The sequence below is a fragment of the Pelophylax lessonae genome (assembly GCF_965119305.1).
Source record: "Pelophylax lessonae genome assembly, chromosome: 7".
Taxonomy (NCBI): Eukaryota; Metazoa; Chordata; class Amphibia; order Anura; family Ranidae; genus Pelophylax; species Pelophylax lessonae.
In genome coordinates this window covers 286166646-286190024 of record NC_138774.1, presented here as the reverse complement: position 1 = coordinate 286190024, position 23379 = coordinate 286166646, and the positions used below count along the sequence as shown (strand labels likewise).

The 23379-nt window shown below is 48.7% G+C and overlaps 1 protein-coding gene across 1 annotated transcript in view; it reads left to right on the top strand.

Moving 5' to 3' along the window:
- The first annotated feature begins 3558 nt into the window (after window positions 1–3558).
- MPP1 (MAGUK p55 scaffold protein 1) overlaps window positions 3559–23379 on the top strand; it is an 894076-nt gene continuing 874255 nt past the window's right edge. The window contains exons 1-3 of the mRNA XM_082263590.1: window positions 3559–3727; window positions 4293–4412; window positions 20885–20963. Coding sequence (XP_082119716.1) covers window positions 3653–3727; window positions 4293–4412; window positions 20885–20963 — 274 coding nt within the window. The 5' untranslated portion in view covers window positions 3559–3652. The remainder of the gene's footprint in view (window positions 3728–4292; window positions 4413–20884; window positions 20964–23379) is intronic.

The following is a 23379-nucleotide window of genomic DNA, read 5'->3' as shown; positions in this document are numbered from 1 at the left end:
TGACCCCCCTCTATAGGGTCCAGGTATCTCCTCATACTACCAGTAGTGACACTGACCCCCTCTATAGGGTCCAGGTATCTCCTCATCCTACCAGTAGTGACACTGACCCCCCTCTATAGGGTCCAGGTATCTCCTCATCCTACCAGTAGTGACACTGACCCCCCTTTATAGGGTCCAGGTATCTCCTCATCCTACCAGTAGTGACACTGACCCCCCTCTATAGGGTCCAGGTATCTCCTCATACTACCAGTAGTGACACTGACCCCCTCTATAGGGTCCAGGTATCTCCTCATACTACCAGTAGTGACACTGACCCCCTCTATAGGGTCCAGGTATCTCCTCATACTACCAGTAGTGACACTGACCCCAGCCAAATGCAAAACCAGAGAAAAACAGTCAGAAAAGATGAGTAGGGAAAACAATATCAATGTCCTCCACCTGTAAAACCATCCCTGTTCTGGAGGTCATCCCATTGTTGCCCATCTAGTTCACCAGTTGGTAATTTAATTAACATCAAAGCAGCTGAAATTAACAGCCCCCTCTGCTACTTAACCACTTAAGCCCCGGAAGATTTTACCCCCTTCCTGACCAGGGCCTATTTTGCTATTCGGCACTGCGTGATTTTAACGGACAATTGCGCGGTCGTGCGACGCTGCACCCAAATGAAATTGAAGTCCTTTTTTTCCCACAAACAGAGCTTTCTTTTGGTGGTATTTGATCACCTGTGTGATTTTTTGATCATTCGCTATAAACAAAAAAGAGCGACAATTTTGAAAAAATAACTATTTTTAACATTTTTTCACTTGAAATTCCCCCCAAAAAAAATGTAAAAATCTAAATTTTTTAACATTTTATGCCAATTTTTTTTCTGCTACATATGTTTGGTAAAAAAAATCGCAATAAGCGTATTTTTATTGGTTTGCACAAAAGTTATTGCGTTTACTAAGGGAAAGATTATTTATTTATTTATTTTATTTTTTAGCGAGTAATGGCGATCTGCGATTTTTTTTTTTTCTTCTTTTTTTCTTTTTTTTGCGGGACTGCGACATTGCGGCGGACAGATCGGACCCTTGACTGACATTTTTGACACTTTTGGGGGTACCAGTGACATTACTACAGTAATCAGTACTATACATATGCACTGTTACTATAAAAATGACACTGGCAGGAAAGGGGTTAACTTTATTGGAGAAGGAGGGGTTAAGTGTGTCCCTAGAGGCGTGCTTCTAACTGTGCAGGGATGTGGCTGCTTGTGTAACTACAGAGAGATACGATCCTGCATAGCAGGATCGTATGATCTCTGCACTTACACATGGGAGAATGACATGCGGCTGTGTTTACATTAGCCGCTTGCCTTTCTCCCGCTGTAACGAACAATAGCGAGTGACCGGCGGACATCGGGTCCACCGGTCACACGCGCGGGGATCCCAGTGAGCGAGTGGGGGCAGGAGCGCGCCTCCGGCAGCGCACGCTCGCCCCCTATTGGCTCACAGGCGAGTGACTTACCCATATGTCGCTTTGCCTGCACTAGGCTGACCGCCGTAGTATATGTACTTGCGGCGGTCGGCAAGCGGTCAAAGAGGTTGTAAACCCACTTTTTTTACATTTACCTATAGGTAAGGCTATATTAAGGCTTACCTATAGGTGCTATAAATGTTTCCTAAACATGCACCGTTTAGGAAATATTTACAATGCATGCAGCCGATGACGTCATCGGCGCATGCGCTCTGGAGGAACGGCCACCCGTGCCGTTCCTTCAGAACCCTATGCCGTGACCGGCGGCTCCCGAGCACATGCTCATGTTATCACGCCTCCGGCCAATCAGATGGCCGGAGGACGCGAACAAGGAAGCAGAGTGGCCGGACATGTTGGCCTATGGGGGGGGGGGGGGTTGGCAGCCCACGTGCTGCCAGGCAGAGGCACCAATTGGCAGCCGTTCTGGGTGTCACCGGGGCGCAGAGCAATGCGCCCCGACACTCCCCACTAGTCCTGTCCTGGCTGTGATTGGTCCAGACTCCAGCCTGGACCAATCATTCAGGACATCCCGGCTGACGTCATGTGGGGGCGGTGCGTGCGTCAGTCACTCACCGTCCTCACCTTCCCGCCCGCCGTCAGTGCGAGGAGGAGGAGCAGCGGCATGCAACGTGTCTCAGTCTTCAGCAGCCCACAGCACAGCAGTCGGTCCGGTCGAGTGAGCCAGCCCAAGAGCAGGTAAGTGACATGACTGTGCCATGCCTGTACCACGGCCTGTGCCATGCCTGTACCGTGACCTCCCTGTTCCATGACCTGTGCCATGCCTGTACCGTGACCTCCCTGTGCCATGCCCTTACCATGACCTGTGCCATACCTATACCATCTCCTGTGCCATGCCTGTACCATCACCTGTGCCATGCCTGTACCATCTCCTGTACATGCCCTGTGCCACGGCCTGTGCCACGGCCTGTACCACGACCTGCCTGTACCATGATATGTGCTATGCCTGTACCATGATATGTGCTATGCCTGTACCATGATATGTGCCATGCCTGTACCATGACCTGTGCCATGCCCTTACCATGACCTGTGCCATGCCTATACTATTGCCTGTACCATCACCTGTGCCATGCCTGTACCATCACCTGTGCCATGCCTGTACCATCACCTGTGCCATGCCTGTACCATCACCTGTGCCATGCCTGTACCATCACCTGTGCCATCACCTGTGACATGCCTGTACCATGACCTGTGACATGCCTGTACCATGACTTGTGACATGCCTGTACCATGACCCGTGACATGCCTGTACCATGACCCGTGACATGCCTGTACCATGACCCGTGACATGCCTGTACCATCTCCTGTGACATGCCTGTACCATGACCTGTGACATGCCTATACCATGACCTGTGACATGCCTGTACCATGACCTCAAAGTCATGCAATTTTTTACCGCGAAGCAATACCTATTACATTTTTCTTTTTGCGCCCCCCCCCCCCCCAAAAAAAAAAATTTTGAGCACCTCTCTAGGGACTCCTTTATTATATATTGATCACTGTAGACCTCTATGGAATACTTTGTTATATATTGATCACGATTGATCACAGTAGATCTCTATGCACACCTTTATTATATATTGATCACAGTAGATCTCTATGGACACCTTTATTATATATTGATCACAGTAGATCTCTATGGACTCCTTTATTATATATTGATCACAGTAGATCTCTATGGACTCCTTTATTATATATTGATCACAGTAGATCTCTATGGACTCCTTTATTATATATTGATCACAGTAGATCTCTAGGGACTCCTTTATTATATATTGATCACAGTCGATCTCTATGGATTCCTTTATTTCTCCATGACAGGTTGGTAAACAAGTGCCCCCTCAGAGCCATGACAGCACAAATCCCCGCCCCCTCCCCCCCTATTGTTCGGTCACGTGACGCGGACAGCGTAGTGGGTCCTCTCCGTATCACGTGACCTCTATCAGCGGCGGTCATGTGACCCGGGAGCGCGCCCCCCTCAGCCCGTGCACTGTTGATGTTGTCCCCCGTTTGAGAGACACCGGTGTGTGAGGAGGTGATAGCCGGTCCTCCCCTGTGTGGGGGGCGGGGAGAATCCCCTGACTCAGCTCATTGTGTGTGCGGAGATCGGAGCTCAGACATGTCGGTGAAGTTTCAGCGGGCTCTGTCCGATCTCTATCTGGAGACATTACTGCAGAACAAGGCGGCTCCTCCGGTGAGAGGGGGGAGGGGACGGCCTTTGTCCGCTGAGTCAGGGAGAGGGTGAAGGTCTCTGGGGGGGGGGGGGGGGCGGTATTATCTCGGTGTATTCTCCTCTCTCTCGGTGTATTCTCCTCTCTCTCGGTGTATTCTCCTCTCTCTCTCGGTGTATTCTCCTCTCTCTCGGTGTATTCTCCTCTCTCTCGGTGTATTCTCCTCTCTCTCGGTGTATTCTCCTCTCTCTCGGTGTATTCTCCTCTCTCTCGGTGTATTCTCCTCTCTCTCTCGGTGTATTCTCCTCTCTCTCGGTGTATTCTCCTCTCTCTCTCGGTGTATTCTCCTCTCTCTCGGTGTATTCTCCTCTCTCTCGGTGTATTCTCCTCTCTCTCGGTGTATTCTCCTCTCTCTCTCGGTGTATTCTCCTCTCTCTCGGTGTATTCTCCTCTCTCTCTCGGTGTATTCTCCTCTCTCTCGGTGTATTCTCCTCTCTCTCGGTGTATTCTCCTCTCTCTCGGTGTATTCTCCTCTCTCTCTCGGTGTATTCTATGTGATTTGTCTCCTCCATGTCTTCCTCTCCTCAGGCTCTGTCCCCCTCCCCCTCCGGGGCTCTCTCTGAGGAATGTCCCCCCACCAATGGATGTCCGGAGGAGAAGAGGAAGGCCCGGCTGGTCCAATTCCAGAGGAACACCGAGGAGCCCATGGTGAGAGACAGGGGGGCAACATGGAGGATGGGGGGCAACATGGAGGATGTTGGGGGTCTGAAGGAGAGGGGGTGGCAGTATGGAGGATGTCGGGGGTCTGAAGGAGGGGGGGGTGGCAGTATGGAGGATGTCGGGGGTCTGAAGGAGGGGGGGTGGCAGTGTGGAGGATGTCGGGGGTCTGAAGGAGGGGGGGTGGCAGTATGGAGGATGTCGGGGGTCAGAAGGAGAGGGGGTGGCAGTATGGAGGATGTTGGGGGTCTGAAGGAGGGGGGCAACAAGGAGGATGTCGGGGGTCTGAAGGATGGGGGGCAGTATGATGGATGTCGGGGGTCTGAAGGAGAGGGGGTGACAGTATGGAGGATGTCGGGGGTCTGAAGCAGGGGGGGCAGTATGGAGGATGTCGGGAGTCTGAAGAGACGGGGGGCAGTATGGAGGATGTCGGGGGTCTGAAGGAGGGGGGGTGGCAGTGTGGAGGATGTCGGGGGTCTGAAGGAGGGGGGGTGGCAGTATGGAGGATGTCGGGGGTCTGAAGGAGGGGGGGTGGCAGTATGGTGGATGTCGGGGGTCAGAAGGAGAGGGGGTGGCAGTATGGAGGATGTTGGGGGTCTGAAGGAGGGGGGGGCAACATGGAGGATGTCGGGGGTCTGAAGGGGGGGGGGTGGCAGTATGGAGGATGTTGGGGGTCTGAAGGAGGGGGGCAACAAGGAGGATGTCGGGGGTCTGAAGGATGGGGGGCAGTATGATGGATGTCGGGGGTCTGAAGGAGAGGGGGTGACAGTATGGAGGATGTCGGGGGTCTGAAGCAGGGGGGGCAGTATGGAGGATGTCGGGGGTCTGAAGCAGGGGGGGCAGTATGGAGGATGTCGGGAGTCTGAAGAGACGGGGGGCAGTATGGAGGATGTCGGGGGTCTGAAGGAGGGGGGGTGGCAGTATGGAGGATGTCGGGGGTCTGAAAGAGGGGGGGTGGCAGTATGGAGGATGTTGGGGGTCTGAAGGAGGGGGGGTGGCAGTATGGAGGATGTCGGGGGTCTGAAGGAGTTGGGGGTGGCAGTATGGAGGATGTTGGGGGTCTGAAGGAGGGGGGGTGGCAGTGTGGAGGATGTCGGGGGTCTGAAGGAGGGGGGGTGGCAGTATGGAGGATGTCGGGGGTCTGAAGGAGGGGGGGTGGCAGTATGGAGGATGTCGGGGGTCTGAAGGAGGGGGGGTGGCAGTATGGAGGATGTCGGGGGTCTGAAGGAGGGGGGGTGGCAGTATGGAGGATGTCGGGGGTCTGAAGGAGGGGGGGTGGCAGTGTGGAGGATGTCGGGGGTCTGAAGGAGGGGGGGTGGCAGTATGGAGGATGTCGGGGGTCAGAAGGAGAGGGGGTGGCAGTATGGAGGATGTTGGGGGTCTGGAGGGGGGGCAACATGGAGGATGTCGGGGGGTCTGAAGGAGGGGGGGTGGCAGTATGAAGGATGTCGGAGGTTTGAAGAAGAGGGGGTGGCAGTATGGAAGATGTCGGGGGTCTGAAGGATGGGGGGCAACATGGAGGATGTCAGGGGTCTGAAGGATGGGGGGCAACATGGAGGATGTCGGGGGTCTGAAGGAGGGGGGGTGGCAGTATGGAGGATGTCGGGGGTCAGAAGGAGAGGGGGTGGCAGTATGGAAGATGTCGGGGGTCTGAAGGATGGGGGGCAACATGGAGGATGTCGGGGGTCTGAAGGATGGGGGGCAACATGGAGGATGTCGGGGGTCTGAAGGAGGGGGGGTGGCAGTATGGAGGATGTCGGGGTCTGAAGGAGGGGGGGGTGGCAGTGTGGAGGATGTCGGGGGTCTGGAGGAGAGGGGGGGCAGTATGGAGGATGTCGGGGGTCTGAAGGAGGGGGGTGGCAGTATGGAGGATGTCGGGGGTCTGAAGGAGAGGGGGGGGCAGTATGGATGATGTCGGGGGTCTGAAGGAGGGGGATGGCAGTATGGAGGATGTCGGGGGTCTGAAGGAGGGGGGGCAGTATGGAGGATGTCGGGGGTCTGAAGGAGGGGGGGTGGCAGTATGGAGGATGTCGGGGGTCTGAAGGAGGGGGGGTGGCAGTGTGGAGGATGTCGGGGGTCTGAAGGAGGGGGGGTGGCAGTATGGAGGATGTCGGGGGTCTGAAGGAGGGGGGGTGGCAGTATGGAGGATGTCGGGGGTCTGAAGGAGGGGGGGTGGCAGTGTGGAGGATGTCGGGGGTCTGAAGGAGGGGGGGTGGCAGTATGGAGGATGTTGGGGGTCTGAAGGAGGGGGGGTGGCAGTGTGGAGGATGTCGGGGGTCTGAAGGAGGGGGGGTGGCAGTATGGAGGATGTCGGGGGTCTGAAGGAGGGGGGTTGGCAGTATGGAGGATGTCGGGGGTCTGAAGGAGGGGGGTGGCAGTATGGAGGATGTCGGGGGTCTGAAGGAGGGGGGGTGGCAGTATGGAGGATGTCGGGGGTCTGAAGGAGGGGGGCAACAAGGAGGATGTCGGGGGTCTGAAGGATGGGGGGCAGTATGATGGATGTCGGGGGTCTGAAGGAGAGGGGGTGACAGTATGGAGGATGTCGGGGGTCTGAAGCAGGGGGGGCAGTATGGAGGATGTCGGGAGTCTGAAGAGACGGGGGGCAGTATGGAGGATGTCGGGGGTCTGAAGGAGGGGGGGTGGCAGTATGGAGGATGTCGGGGGTCTGAAAGAGGGGGGGTGGCAGTATGGAGGATGTTGGGGGTCTGAAGGAGGGGGGGTGGCAGTATGGAGGATGTCGGGGGTCTGAAGGAGGGGGGGGTGGCAGTATGGAGGATGTCGGGGGTCTGAAGGAGTTGGGGGTGGCAGTATGGAGGATGTTGGGGGTCTGAAGGAGGGGGGGTGGCAGTGTGGAGGATGTCGGGGGTCTGAAGGAGGGGGGGTGGCAGTATGGAGGATGTCGGGGGTCTGAAGGAGGGGGGGGTGGCAGTATGGAGGATGTCGGGGGTCTGAAGGAGGGGGGGTGGCAGTATGGAGGATGTCGGGGGTCTGAAGGAGGGGGGGGTGGCAGTATGGAGGATGTCGGGGGTCTGAAGGAGGGGGGGTGGCAGTGTGGAGGATGTCGGGGGTCTGAAGGAGGGGGGGTGGCAGTATGGAGGATGTCGGGGGTCAGAAGGAGAGGGGGTGGCAGTATGGAGGATGTTGGGGGTCTGAAGGAGGGGGGGCAACATGGAGGATGTCGGGGGGTCTGAAGGAGGGGGGGTGGCAGTATGAAGGATGTCGGAGGTTTGAAGAAGAGGGGGTGGCAGTATGGAAGATGTCGGGGGTCTGAAGGATGGGGGGCAACATGGAGGATGTCAGGGGTCTGAAGGATGGGGGGCAACATGGAGGATGTCGGGGGTCTGAAGGAGGGGGGGTGGCAGTATGGAGGATGTCGGGGGTCAGAAGGAGAGGGGGTGGCAGTATGGAAGATGTCGGGGGTCTGAAGGATGGGGGGCAACATGGAGGATGTCGGGGGTCTGAAGGATGGGGGGCAACATGGAGGATGTCGGGGGTCTGAAGGAGGGGGGGTGGCAGTATGGAGGATGTCGGGGTCTGAAGGAGGGGGGGGTGGCAGTGTGGAGGATGTCGGGGGTCTGGAGGAGAGGGGGGGCAGTATGGAGGATGTCGGGGGTCTGAAGGAGGGGGGTGGCAGTATGGAGGATGTCGGGGGTCTGAAGGAGGGGGGTGGCAGTATGGAGGATGTCGGGGGTCTGAAGGAGAGGGGGGGGCAGTATGGATGATGTCGGGGGTCTGAAGGAGGGGGATGGCAGTATGGAGGATGTCGGGGGTCTGAAGGAGGGGGGGCAGTATGGAGGATGTCGGGAGTCTGAAGAGACGGGGGGCAGTATGGAGGATGTCGGAGGTTTGAAGAAGAGGGGGTGGCAGTATGGAGGATGTCGGGGGTCTGAAGGATGGGGGGCCACATGGAGGATGTGGGGGGTCTGAAGGAGGGGGGGTGGCGGCAGTATGGAGGATGTCGGGGGTCTGAAGGAGAGGGGGTAGCAGTATGGAGGATGTCGGGGGTCTAAAGGAAGGGGGGGTGGCAGTATGGATGATGTCGGGGGTCTGAAGGAAAGGGGGTGACAGTATGGAGGATGTCTGGAGTCTGAAGGAGGGGGGTGGCAGTATGGAGAATGTCGGGGGTCTAAAGAAGGGGGCAGTATGGAGGATGTCGGGGGGGGGGGGGTTTTAAAGGAGGGGGGCAGTATGAAGGATGTTGGGGGGATTTAAAGGAGGGGGGCAGTATTAGGGATGTTGGGGGGTTCTAAAGGAAAGGGGGCCAGTATAGATGATGTTGGGGGTCTAAAGGGGGGTGGGCAGTATGGAGGATGTCGGGGTCTAAAGGAAAGGTGGGCAGTTTAGAGGATGGGGGGTGGCTAAAGAAAAGGGGGGGGCAGTATGGAGGCTGCGAGTGTCCAATTATGGTCCAGAAATAATCTGGGAGGGGATTGGGGAAGAGGAGGAGCCCGGTGTGGCAGAGATGATGGAATAGAGACTGTACAGGCCTATTGCCTAGAATGTGGTGAGGATGAAATGTGGGGGGGGGGGGGGGGTTGGTGGAGTTATGGGGGTGTCCTGCATGTTGGGAAGCTGATTGGAAGAGTGGGAAATGGGGGCGGGTAATCAGATACGAATTGCTTGTAGCTGTGGAAGGTCCGGAGGTTGCAGACAGCGATCCCTGTATACATTCTGTACAGTTCCCAATACATACAATGTATCATTATAAGATGGATCAATATTGTGGCTGTGTGATGGATTTGGAACCATTGTGACACGGTGGCCTTGCTTGGTCCGGGTTCTATGGAACACCGCCGGTTCCTCAGAGGTCCTTTCATATACGTTCCCACTGACACTGGTGATGTATTTAGATCTCTTTAAGGAGGTGGTTCTTCCCGCTGGCCACCAATGTAAGCAACATTCTCACCACCAGTACAGGGGGGCAACTCTTCCCACTGGCCACCAGTACAAGTGGAGGGGGAGCACTCTTCCCACTGGCCACCAGTACAAGGGGAGGGGAAGGGCACTCTTCCCACTGGCCACCAGTGCTTTATGGGGGGCACTCTTGCCACCAGTGCAAGGGTGGGGGAGTGTTCCTCCCACCCGCCACCATGCTAATGTCCCGTGGGTTGTAGATATGGTAATTATAGGCAGAAGTTCCCGGAGACCTGAAAATTGTATCGGTGGAGAAAGGCAGAGATATCGTGCTGAGATTTATACCAGTATCTGCTATTAAAGTCACACGTCATCTTTTCTCTTTGTGGTTCGTCTACGTAAATCGGGGACACCGGACTGCTTGTCTCCTCATAGTAGTTGTGACATTTCCGCTCCTTCTCGGGTGACTTGGGAGCATTTTGGCGCATGGACAGCCTGGTGTTGTGCAATAACAGAAAGTGAAGTGCTGAAGTTGCTGATTAGTTGGTCTGCAGCCCAGATAATGCTGCTCAGCAGTCTTATCTTCTACCTCGTCAGCATTCTTCTTCTTCATATTTTTCTTTTTTTATGTTCATACAGTAACGATCGTTCTTCAACAAAGAACACTGAACCCTTCACACGAGGAGTCCTTGTCCCAAATGATCTTACATGCCAAAGTCCTTACCACAGCCATGCAGACACGTGTGGATGGAAGATGATTGTCCTACCAAGTACATGCTTGGTTTATAGGTGGTACATGCAGCCTAGGAAGGACCATTTAGGGGCACCTCGGGTGGAATGTGACCCCAGAACCCCAGTACTGGAGAGTCGCAGTGCCAAAGCTATGCCATAGGACATTTTGTATATGACCTGGCAATGGCAAATACCCCCATTTGCCAGCAAGTCCTGTGGCAAATACCCCCATTTGCCAGCAAGTCCTAATGGCAAATGTCCTCTGGCAATGTCCCTAGTCTGCCAACAAGTCCTTTGGCAATGTCCCCATTTCTTGGGGACATGCCATAGAACATTTGTAATAGGACTTGGCAATGGCAAGGTCCCCAGTCTGCCAACCAGTCCTCTGGCAATGTCCCCATTGCTTGGGGACATGTTGCCATTGCCAAGTCCTCTAGCAAATATCCCCAGTCTGCCAACAAGTCCTATGGCAAATACCCTCTGGCAGTGTCCCTAGCCTACCAGCAAGTCCTCTGGCAATGTCCCTAGGCTGCCAAACAGTCCTCTGGCAATGTCCCCGTTGCTTGGGGACATGCCATAGGACATATACCATAGGGCATGGCAATGTCCCCAGTCTGCCAGCCAGTCCTCTGGCAATGTCCCCATTGCTTGTGGATATGGTATTGCCAAATCCTCTGGCAAATGTCCCCATTCTGCCAGCATGTCCTCTGGCAATGTCCCTGATCTGCCAGCAAGTCCTCTGCGAATGTCCCCAGTCTGTCAACCAATCCTCTGGCAATGTCCCCATTGCTTAGGGACATGCCATAGGACATTTTCTATAGGACCTGGTAATAGCAAATATCCCCAGTCTGCCAGCAAGTCCTGTGGCAAATGCCCCCATTCACCAGCAAGTCCTAATGGCAAATGTCCTCTTGCAATGTCCCTAGTCTGCCAACAAGTCCTCTGGCAATGTCCCCATTTCTTGGGGACATGCCATAGGACTTGGCAATGGCAATGTCCTCAGTCTGCCAACCAGTACTTTGGCAATGTCCCCATTGCTTTGGGATATGTTATTGCCATTGCCAAGTCCTCTTGCAAATGTCCCCAGTCTGCCAACAAGTCCTATGGCAAATGTCCCCATTGCTTGGGGATATGTTTTTACCATTGCCAAGTCCTCTGGCAATGTCCCTGGTGTGCCAGCAAGTCCTCTGGCAATGTCCCTGGTCTGCCAGCAAGTCCTCTGGCAATTTCCCTGGTGTGCCAGCAAGTCCTCTGGGAATGTCCCCCGTCTGCCAACCAGTCCTCTGGCAATGTCCCCATTGCTTGGGGACGTGTTGCCATTGCCAAGTCCTCTAGCAAATGTCCCCAGTCTGCCAACAAGTCCTATGGCAAATATCCTCTGGCAGTGTCCGTAGCCTGCCAACAAGTCCTCTGGCAATGTCCCTAGGCTGCCAACCAGTCCTCTGGCAATGCTCCCATTACTTGGAGACATGCCATAGCACATTTTCTAAAGGATTTGGCAATGGCAATTGTCCCCAGTCTGCCAGCAAGTCCTCTGGCAATTGTCCCCAGTCTGCCAGCAAGTTCTGTAGAATTACATTTATTAAACATAATGAGCGGGCCCGGACTGTGGCCATTGTGAGTAGAAAATATCTCGGGGGGTCAGGAGTGAACAATGCCTCAGGCATGGTGGTTAACGGGAACAAAAAAAAATTAAATGTTGCACCTGTGGTCTGTGGTGGTGGTGGGGGGGGGGGGGGGTGGCTAGTGCCCCATTGTTGGCATCTGTGGGATAAATAGTGCCCTAGCGTTGGTATCTGTGTGGGGGCCAGTACCCCGCTGTTGGTGTTTTGGGAATAACTAGTCCTAAGGGCTGGATAAAGGCAGGAAAAGGGACCCCATCTGGTCTCTAGGAGCCGCAGTTTGCAGTCCACAGTCCTAGACCAAGAGCAATGTGCAAACAGTTAAAATATCAACTCTGCCAACTTATTTTCTTGATCCGCTTACATGATCCCAGTCACCAGGCTTGGATTTAACTGCCATTATTAGCACTTCTAAAACACGCTCACATCCCCACCTTCAAAAACAAGGATTACATTATCTTTAATGTAGTTGTGTAGTTCTCGTTTTTTGGTTAATCTGTGATGATCGCCAAGGCCTACTTCAGCCCCCATGCACACTTGAGTGATTTTTGGAGCATCCCTCCCCCCCCCCCCCCCGCACCGGGATTACCAAGCTTGAGCGTTTCTGCTCTAGTTAATGGAAAGCTAGTTACTAGGGGAAGAGCCAAGGAATCGGACGTTATTCAGGCGTTCACATTGAGGTCTATAGTGGCCAAAAATGTGCTGCTTTACCCCGCAGAATATAAACCGTGAATATAAATAGACGCGCTGTTCCTTTTTAAAGCCGTGGTTCTCCACTCCGGTCCTCAGGACCCACTAACAGGACAGATTTTAGGTATCACCTTGGGGAGATGCAGACTAGAATACTGCAATCACTGAGCAGCAAATGATATCACCTGGGATGTATTTCAGTTATCTTGCAAACCTGGCCTGTTAGTGGGTCATGAGGACAGGAGTTGAGAAACACTTCTTTAAGAGTCGGTTCACACTATGGCGACACGACTTTGGGGTGACTTGAACAAGTCGCCGTGCACTGCGACTTCGGCACGGACTTCACATAATGGAAGTCAATGCAAGTTGCTCCGATTTCGGCCAAAAGTAGTGCAGGAACTATTTTCTAAGTCGGAGCGTCTTGAGTCGCTCCTATTAGAATGGTTCCCATTGCACAGAATGGAGCACGACTTGTCAGGTGACCAAGTTGCCTGAAAAGTCGGAGTAGTGTGAACCGGCACTAAAAGGTGACTCCCCTTTCGTGAGGGGAAAAAATAGCAAATAAAGAAAAAAACAATATAGCGTATACAATTGCGACACAAATCATATTGTAATTGAATGTTCTTAAAAATGACCTTTCCTTTTCAATCTGCAGCTGTTGTAATTTTCTGAAAATGCAATACAATATGGCCGCCTGGAGCTGTTCTGTACACAGAATGTATACTGACCACACCCCCAGAAACATCATTTCCTGCTTGTGTGATTGGCTCACCAATTTTCCCAGAAGTCTGCACTAAGATACAAGTCAGATTTCTGGCATCCCCTGCAACAATAATGTCATTTTTTTGGTGAGATCCTCCCAATAGGAACACGTCTAAAGGGATGCAGGCCCAGCAGCTTTCCTCATTAGTGCTCTACAGCTGCTTGATAATTGTGAAACCACTCCCATTAGACCCACTCAGCACAGAGGAACAAACAAACAAGGAAACAAGGAACAAACAATGATTTCTTCAGAATAACAAAAGGTAGAAATCTGCAACAAAGTTTGTTATAATCCTTGTAATGTACAGAGATCACCCAGAGGGGAATGTTTTTTTTTTTTTGTTTTTTTTTTAAACAAAAGTAGAGTTTCACTTTGAAGTAGAACTAAGAAAAATCTCTAATAAACCACTATCCTGGATGTTGATGGGGGACAAGGGCCTCTTCCCGACAACCCTGGAGTGTGAGTGTGGGGGTCTGCCGGTGGGGAGCTTATCAAAGTTACGCTTTAAATCATATCGCACAAAAATGTGACCAATTCGCCTTGAACGAAGTGGCGGCTGGAGCTCCATGGGCCTGGGGGGGGATGGTGCGGACCACCCCAGGCCGCGCACCATAACCCCCCCCCCCCCAGGACCACAGCAGGACAGGGGACAGGGCACAGAAGACAGGACAAGAGGACAGGACCCCCCCCCCCCGCTCACCCACCCTGCCTGAATATCTGCAGCAGCAGGCGGCGGCTTCGGCTTCTTCCTCCTGTCTTCTGCGTCTCCTCCCTCCTCCATGCCCAATGGCATGGCTTCTCCTTTCGGCCAATTGAGAAACCGGTCTCAAGACCCACTTTATGATTCGCCAGGAGGAGGATCCATGTGACAATTTTCATTCCATATTGTCACACAACTGGGTGGGCTCGGGGCACAGTGCTCTGCGCCCCGAGCCCACCCGTTTCTTTGCCTATTAGGGCCTCTGGCTCTAATCACATGTCTAAAAAAAAAAAAAAAAATTGGAGTCCATGTGCCCAGCGCCCCGCATGTAAATTAGGGGGCCGGACGCATGGATAGGGGGGCGGCGCCCCCAATGCACCAGCCGCCACTGCTTGCACCTCTAAACCCATATAACACTGCTAACCCCATACAGTGAATGTGCTCATACAGTGAATGTGCTCAAATACAAATGGTGCCAAAAACTGATGCAATCTTGCAGTGGGTGAACCACAAGTGCCAGCAATCCTCAAATAATCCCCATGCTGCCCCTCCATGCGTAAACTTCAGCCTTCGTATTCTATACTCCAACCAGTATCAATAATGACCTTCGCGTGTGAACGTTTTGAATTTCCGGCTAATCGGTTTTTAGAATAGTCTTCATTGGGTGCATGGAAGACACCCACAGCCTGCGCACCTCCTGGGAATCCGATCGGGTCTTGTCAGTTTGTATTCATAACTTCAGACCCCAAAGTATAGGGGGTCAATAGTGCTTGAGGGTAAAAAACCCCAAATATTCACCAGGTCACACTGCAGCATGAACCTTCCGCTCTCCCTCCTCCCGAATGAATGTAGCGTAGGATGGTAATTGGCATCACTCATAGCCGCAGCACAAGCCACAAAAAGGGGAATGGAGGAACCAATGGTGTGTTACCTTCAGCAATCAGCTCTTTATTATGCTGAAATGTATTTACAGAGACGTATAATTCTAAAGCATAAAGGACAGAAAAAACCTCTCTGCACTGCCGCAAAATAAACACCTAGAGCTGTGACAAACAGCAATAATGTGTTCCCACGTCAAATAAAAACTAAAACTTAAATGGTGTCACACTACCAATTTCAAACTTTGTGATCTTCAAAAAAAAAAAAAAAAGTATCAAATCATGTTACCAATGTATTCATACACTCACGGCTACTTTATTAGGTCCACCTTGCTAGAACCGGGTTGGACCCCCCCATGCCTTCATTCTTCATGGCATAAATACAAGGTGTTGGAAACATTCCTCAGAGATTTTGGTCCATAGTGACATGATAGAAATACGCAGTTGCTGCAGATTTGTCGGCTGCACCTCCATGATGCCAATCTCCTGTTCCACCAGATCCAAAAGACGTTAAATTGGATCTGGTGAGTGTGGAGGCTATTGGAGTACAGTAACCGGATCTGGTGAGTGTAGAGGCCATTGGAGTACAGTGACCTGATCGGGTGAGTGTGGAGGCCATTGGAGTACAGTGACCGGATCTGGTGAGTGTGGAGGCCATTGGACTACAGTGACCTGCTCTGGGGAGTGTGGAGGCCATTGGAGTACAGTGACCGGAACTGGTGAGCGTGGAGGCCATTGGAGTACAGTGACCGGAACTGGTGAGCGTGGAGGCCATTGGAGTACAGTGACCGGAACTGGGGAGTGTGGAGGCCATTGGAGTACAGTGACCTGATCTGGTGAGTGTGGAGGCCATTGGAGTACAGTGACCTCATTGTCATGGTGAAGAAACCAGTGGTGAGATGATTAAAGCTTTGTGACATGGTGCATTATCCTGCTGGAAGGAGCCATCAGAAGATGGGTACACTGTAGTCCTAAAGGGATGGACATGGTCAGCAACAATACTCAGGTAGGCCGCGGCGTTTAAACCATGCTCAATTGGTACTAAGGGGCCCAAAGTGTGCCGAGAAAATATCCCCCAGACCATTACACCTCCAGCCTGAACAGGTGATAGAAGGCAGGATGGAACCATGCACCAAATTCTGACCCTAACATCTGAATGTCGCAGCTAAAATGGAGACTCCTCAGATCAGGCAAAGTTTTTCCAGTCTTCTATTGTCCAAGTTTGGTGATCCTGTGTGAATTTAGCCTCGGTTTTCTGTTCTTAGCTGACAGGAGTGGCACTCGGTGTGGTCTTCTGCTGCTGTAGCCCATCTGCTTCAAGGTTTGATGTGTTGTACTTTCAGAGATGGTATTCTGCATACCTTGGTTGTAACGAGTGTTTTTTTTTTTTTTCGGTTACTGCTGGAACCCGTCTGCCCATTCTCCTCTGACATCAACCAGGCATTTTCTTCCACACAACTGCCGCTCACTGGATATTTTCTCTTTTTCCCACCATTCTCTGTAAACCCGAGAGATGATTGTGCTTGAAAATACCCGAAATACTCAGACCAGCCCGTCTGCCACCAACACCCATGCCAAAGTCACTTAAATCCCCTTTCTTCCCCATTCTGATGCTCGGTTTAAACTTCAGCAAGTCGTCTTTACTATGTCTAGATGCCTAAATGCATCGAGTTGCCGCCGTGTGATTGATTGACTCTGATTAGCAATTTGTGTTAACAAACCATGAGTGTTGAAATTCTTGTGTGATAAATTATACATACAAGTGTTCAATGCACCCTAATATTGCTTTGCGTCATTTTCTTGCTTTCCCTGAAGAAGTCATGAGAGTCATTTTCTTGCTTTCCCTGAAGAAGTCATGAGAGTCATTTTCTTGCTTTCCCTGAAGAAGTCATGAGAGTCATTTTCTTGCTTTCCCTGAAGAAGTCATGCGAGTCATTTTCTTGCTTTCCCTGAAGAAGTCATGCGAGTCATTTTCTTGCTTTCCCTGAAGAAGTCATGAGAGTCATTTTCTTGCTTTCCCTGAAGAAGTCATGAGAGTCATTTTCTTGCTTTCCCTGAAGAAGTCATGAGTCATTTTCTTGCTTTCCCTGAAGAAGTCATGCGAGTCATTTTCTTGCTTTCCCTGAAGAAGTCATGAGAGTCATTTTCTTGCTTTCCCTGAAGAAGTCATGCGAGTCATTTTCTTGCTTTCCCTGAAGAAGTCATGCGAGTCATTTTCTTGCTTTCCCTGAAGAAGTCATGAGAGTCATTTTCTTGCTTTCCCTGAAGAAGTCATGAGAGTCATTTTCTTGCTTTCCCTGAAGAAGTCATGCGAGTCATTTTCTTGCTTTCCCTGAAGAAGTCATGCGAGTCATTTTCTTGCTTTCCCTGAAGAAGTCATGCGAGTCATTTTCTTGCTTTCCCTGAAGAAGTCATGTGAGCAAGTGACGCAACGTGTCAGTAACCCTGGCACTGCTTTTTCAAGCAATGCGCTGCTCAGGTGTGAATGGACAGCACTGTATAGTTTTTTTTCTTTTTTTTATTTATAGTTTTTATTTTTTTTTCTTTAATAATTATATTTATAGTTTGTTTTTTTTTGTTTTTTTTTTTCTGCTCTGGACATTAAGCCCTAAAGAAAATTCAATCCAAATGTCTTAGATGTGGATAAGGTCTAAATCAGCAGTGTGTGTTTTCTGTGTAAACTCTCAGAATTGCAGAAGAATTGGAATGTCCTTTTATTACCAGGAAACCCCAACTGCAAGCTACTGATCACCCCCCTATTTATAGTTTTTTTTTTATTAAATCTTTTTTTGATAGGTTTTTTGTTTTTGTTTTTTATGTTTTTTTATAGTTTTTTTTAATTTATTTTCTTTAATAATTATAGTTTTTTGTTTTTTTTTTTTTTTTCTTTTCTGCACCTGTCAATAAGCCCTAAAGAAAATTCAATCCAAATGTCTCAGATGTGAATAAGGTCTACTAAATCAGCAGAGTTTTGTGTGTTTTCAGTTGCTGTGTCTTTCTAGTGAAGGTCACACATGAAATGTAAACTCTCAGAATTGCGCAAGAATTGGAATGTCCTTTTATTACCAGGAAACCCCAACTGCAAACTACTGATCATCCACATTACCCTATTTTATAGTTTTTTTGTTTTGTTTCTTTTCTTTTAATTTTTATATTTTTTTATTTGTTTTTTTACTTTTAGTTTTTATTTGTTTTTTTTCCTTTAATTATATATATATATATATATATATTTTTTTTTTTTTTTCTGCCCATGTCATTGAGCCCTAAAGAAAATTCAATCCAAATGTCTCAGATGTGGATAAGGTCTACTAAATCATCAGTGTGTGTTTTCAGTTGCTGTGTCTTTCTAGTGAAGGTCACACATGAAATGTAAACTCTCAGAATTGCACAAGGATTGGAATGTCCTTTATTGCCAGGAAGCCTCCACTGCAAGCTACTGATCATCCCCTCCCAGTAATTATTTAGGCCCATTGTGTAATCACCTTTTTGAAAGTTGTTTTTTTGGGAAGCTGAGCTTGAATATCCGGCTTCAGATCACATTACAATGTAGCAACAGGACTCAAGCCTGGACTGTGACTTGGCCAATAGTATGGGAGCCATTGGGGTTTATTTACTACCACTGGAGAGTGCAAAATCTGGTGCACCAATCAGCTTCCAAGTTTTAGGCCCCTTTCACTTGGGCGCCTCTGCGCGGCGGATTTCAATTGCTCAGTGGGGGATCGCTCCACTGATTCCAGCTGAGTAGGCCGATGACAGGACACAGCCAGCTCTCCTCTGAGGGGCCATCAGATGGAAACCAAGTGCAAAATCTGGTGCACCAATCAGCTTCCAAGTTTTAGGCCCCTTTCACACTGACGCCTCCGGGCGGTGGATTCCACCTGCTGTCAGATAGAAACCGAGTGCATGTCTATTTCCATCTGATTGTCATGCGATCTGCTGAATGGATGGCGAACATATCGGCATAGGTCTATTTATAGAGGATTTTATCAGATCAGATGTCAGGGAGGGATCCGCTGACATCCGCCACCCCATAGAGATCAACAGGTGGCCCAATCGGTTCCGCCTGAGGCTGGATTCACACTAATATGCGATGCCAGACATCACATGTGATTCGCACCGCATTGCTGTGCCGATAACATGCGAGGTCTGTGCAATGTGAATTCAGCCATACAGTTTGTATGGCTGAAATCGCATCGCATTTGGACCAAAATGGACCCTTCTTTGGGTCCGCACTGGAATCGGATCGCATGGGTGTTCAGACTATGCAGAGCGCACACAGTCCAAATCTCCTCTATGGGGAAATCGGATGAACTGTCTGTTTCCATCCGATGCCAAAAGGATGGGGAATAGGTCCAACATTATGGTGGATTGGATGGCGGCGGGTGCGATGTTATCTACACATCCATAGAAGAGACTGGAGGGTCTGATCAGGTCCATTTGTCACCAGGGTGGATAAAAATCAATTATAAAAAATAAATAAAAATTGGATTTTTTTTATTTTTTTTAATTCAGATTTTTTAGATTTTTATCAAATTTATTTTAATAAAATGCCTTTGGATTAATATCTAAATATAGTTTTTTTTTAATATTTTAAAAATATGTTAATAATTTAGTTTATTCAGCATGAAATGGAGCTTAGTTACGTAGCATGAGGCTGTATATGCAATATTTTCATTTCAGATTTTTTTTGATTTTTTATCACATTTATTTTAATAAAATGCTTTTGGATTAAAAATCTATATATATTTTTTCTATTTTAAGATATGTTAATAATTTTAGTTTATTCAGCACGATATGGAGCTTAGTTATGTAGCATGAGGCTGTATATTCTGCAATATTTTCATTTTTTTTTTTTAATTCAGATTTTTTTGATTTTATCAAATTTATTTTAATAAAATGCTTTTGGATTAAAAATCTATGTAAATATCGTTTTTTTTTTTCTATTTTAAGATGTCTTAATAATTTAGTTTATTCAGCACGAAATGGAGCTTAGTTATGTAGCATGAGGCTGTATATTCTGCAATATTTTCATTTTTTTGGTAAACTCATTCAATGAATCCAAACTCTGCAGTCTGAGATAACATGCACTGTATTGACGCATTCACACAATTTCACAGTAACCATGAGATAAAACAAAGTTCAGGAATATTCCTTTATTCCATTGTATTGCATATCTGTGTACACTACAAACTGTATGAAACTATGTACACTACAAACTGTATGACACTATGTACACTACAAACTGTATGACACTATGTATACTACAAACTGTATGAAACTATGTACACTACAAACTGTATGACACTATGTACACTACAAACTGTATGACACTATGTACACTACAAACTGTATGACACTATGTACACTACAAACTGTATGACACTATGTACACTACAAACTGTATGACACTATGTACACTACAAACTGTATGACACTATGTACACTACAAACTGTATGACACTATGTACACTACAAACTGTATGACACTATGTACACTACAAACTGTATGATTTTAATCATTTCTGATATCGCTGTTTTACTAACCTGACAGCTTATTATTCTAAATAGGAAACCTCCATTTTGTTTGCAAATATTAAAGATTCTAACTACCAGCAAGAATGAGTCCTTACATTTAAAGAGCACCTGTCATTTCAGATCCATCATGGCAGCGCCTGTTGGCAGGGATCCACTCACCTGCTGCCGCCACGCCCCTCACCTTGTTGTGTCACTGCCGCATCACCAGCCGTCCCATTAAAGTGAATGGGACTGTCGGTGCGTCAACAGCGGGTCAGAGGAGGAGCCTCTGCGGGACAGAGATGACAGCTGCTCTTTAAAAATTATGATTAAAATCGAGCCTTTTATTAGTGATTTGTCATAATTTAAATCAAATCCACCCTGTTTGTAACTGGACGTCTCTCGGGCACTTTTGTGCCTGTCCTTCAGTTGGCAGATTTTTACTAATTTGATAACCAACTTTTTATATATGGGGGAAAAAAATGGCAGTTCTGGAAAAAAATAAGCATTTGGAAGATTTTACTAATTTGATAACCAACATTTTTTATATATATATATATATATATATATATATATATATATATATATATATATATATATGTATATATATGTATATGTATGTATGTTATCAAATTAGTAATATATATATAGATTGCCAGTTCTGGGGGAAAAAAAAAAACCTCTAATCTTTGGTAATCTCTAATTTGCAGGGTATCACTCTCAAGTTGAATTCGCAGCAGAAATGCGTTGTTGCACGGATCCTATACGGCGGCCTTATTCATCGACAAGGTGGGTTATTTTAATTTTTACATTTGCATGCTTTATTATTCGGGACAAAATGGCTTTCTCTTTAACCACTTCTGGACCGGAAGGTTTTACCCCCCTTAATGACCAGGCCATTTTTTGCGATTTGGCACTTGCGTTATTTTAATGGACAATTGCGCGGTCGTGCGACGCTGTACCCAAATACAATTGATGTCCTTTTTTTTCCCCACAATTTCTTTTGGTGGTATTTGATCACCTGTGCGTTTTTTTTTTTTTTTTTTTTTTTTTTTTTTATATTTTTGCGCTATAAACAGAGTGACGATTATGAAAAAAAAAAATATTTTTCACATTCTGCTACATAACATTCCCCAAAAAAAAAAAATAAATACAAATTTTTTTCATCCTTTTAGGCCCCTTTCACACGGGCCTTCCGTATGTCTGTATATCACTCCATCCGTTTGCAGGTGATTTACGGAAATAATGAATGTCAATGGGATTGCGGATGACCATCCACTGACATCCGATTTGCGTCCTGTCAGTTCTGTTCCGTTTTTTGGAACGGAACAGAACCCTATTTTTTCTTCCGTTTAAAAAACGGAAAGGACGCTAAATTTGATGTCAGCGGTGTCATCCGCAATCCCATAGACATGCATTATGTCCGTATATCATCCGGGGATGATATGCGGACATCCGGAGCGGATGACATCCGTGTCCGTAAAAAAAAAAAAAAAAAAAAAAGTGTTGCAGCGGACTAAATAAACTCACGGCCGTGTGAAAGAATTTGTATTCTGCATATTTTTGGTAAAAAAAAAAAAATGCAATAAGCGTATTTTGATTGGTTTGCGCAAAAGTTATCACGTCTACAAACTAGGGGAAAGATTTATCATTTTTATTTTTTTCCAGTAAGGGGGCGATCTGTGATTTTTAGCGGGACTGCGACATTGCGGCGGACAGATCGGACCCCTAACTGACATTTTGGACATTTTTGGGGGGACCAGTGACATTACTACAGTAATCAGTGCTAAATAATATATAGTTGTATAGTGTGTATCCAGCTTAATGGTCGTTGTCCTGTTGGAAGATGAATCTTCGCCCCAGTCTGAGGTCCAGAGCGCTCTAGAGCAGGTTTTTATCAAGGATGTCTCTGTACATTACTGCATTCATCTTTCCCTCGATCCTGACTAGTCTCCAGTTCCTGCCGCTGAGAAACCTCCCCACAGCATGACGCTGCCACCACCATGCTTCACTGTAGGGATGGTATTGGCCAGGTGATGAGCGGTGCCTGGTTTCCTCCAGACATGACGCTTGCCTGTAGGCCAAAGAGTTCAATCTTTGGTTCATCAGAACAGAGAATTTTGTTTCTCATGGTCTGAGAGTCCTTCAGGTGCCTTTTGGCAAACTCCAGGCGGAGGAGTTGCTTCCGGCTGGCCACTCTACAGCACTCAACCTGTACCTGTATGGTAGAGATGGTTGTTCTTCTGGAAGGTTCTCCTCTCTCCACAGAGAAGTGCTGGAGCTCTGTCAGAGTGACCATCGGGTTCTTGGTCATCTCCCTGACAAAGGCCCTACTCCCCCGATCGCTCAATTTCCAAACTACTTCTATTTAGGAATGATGGGGGCCACTTTGTTCATTGGGGGGACCTTCAATGCTGCAGAAATGTTTCTGCACCCTTCCTCAGATCTGTGCCTCCATACAATCCTGTCTCAGGGGTCTACAGACAATTCCTTGGACTTCATGGCTTTGTTTGTGCTCTGACATGCACTGGTTAAATGTGGGACCATATCTGAGCGGAAGTAGGCAGTGATGTACAGGTACATTGCTTTGCTTGCAGTGGCTGCTTGTCCACCGTACAATGCGGGCGGTCGCTAAGTGGTTTCCCATACACATTACTGATTTGGAAGCCATGCAGTTTGCATTGAGTAAGCAACGTTGGAGAATCTCTTCAAGAATGCCAACTTGTCTGACCGGTTATTCATTTATTGCTGTCCAATTTAGTGTTCCTAAACATCAAACACCTTCACAAGGGCTGTTTACACACCGGGGCCTTTAGATCTGATAAGCTGCTATATGTTACATATATGTTCTTGAGTTTAACCACTTGCGGACCGTGCTATAGCCGAGTGATGGCTTCCCAGGATAATGTCCAGAGGAAACTGCCGATCACAGATTGAGGTAAATAGCCAATTAGTGGCTCTTTACCACATTATCAGTCCAATCACGGCTGATCACAGAAGGCGGTTATCACCACAGTGCAGTCTCAATCTGTGCCCACCAGTTCAGCAAATCTATTCCCACCAGTGCTTTCCCACCATTGCCTCCTCGTTGATGCTTCCGCGCCCCCCACCAGTGCCTCCTCGTTGGTGCTTTCCCCCCACCCCCCCTACCAGTGCCTCCTTGTTGGTGCTTTCCCCCCACCAGTGCCTCCTTGTTGGTGCTTCC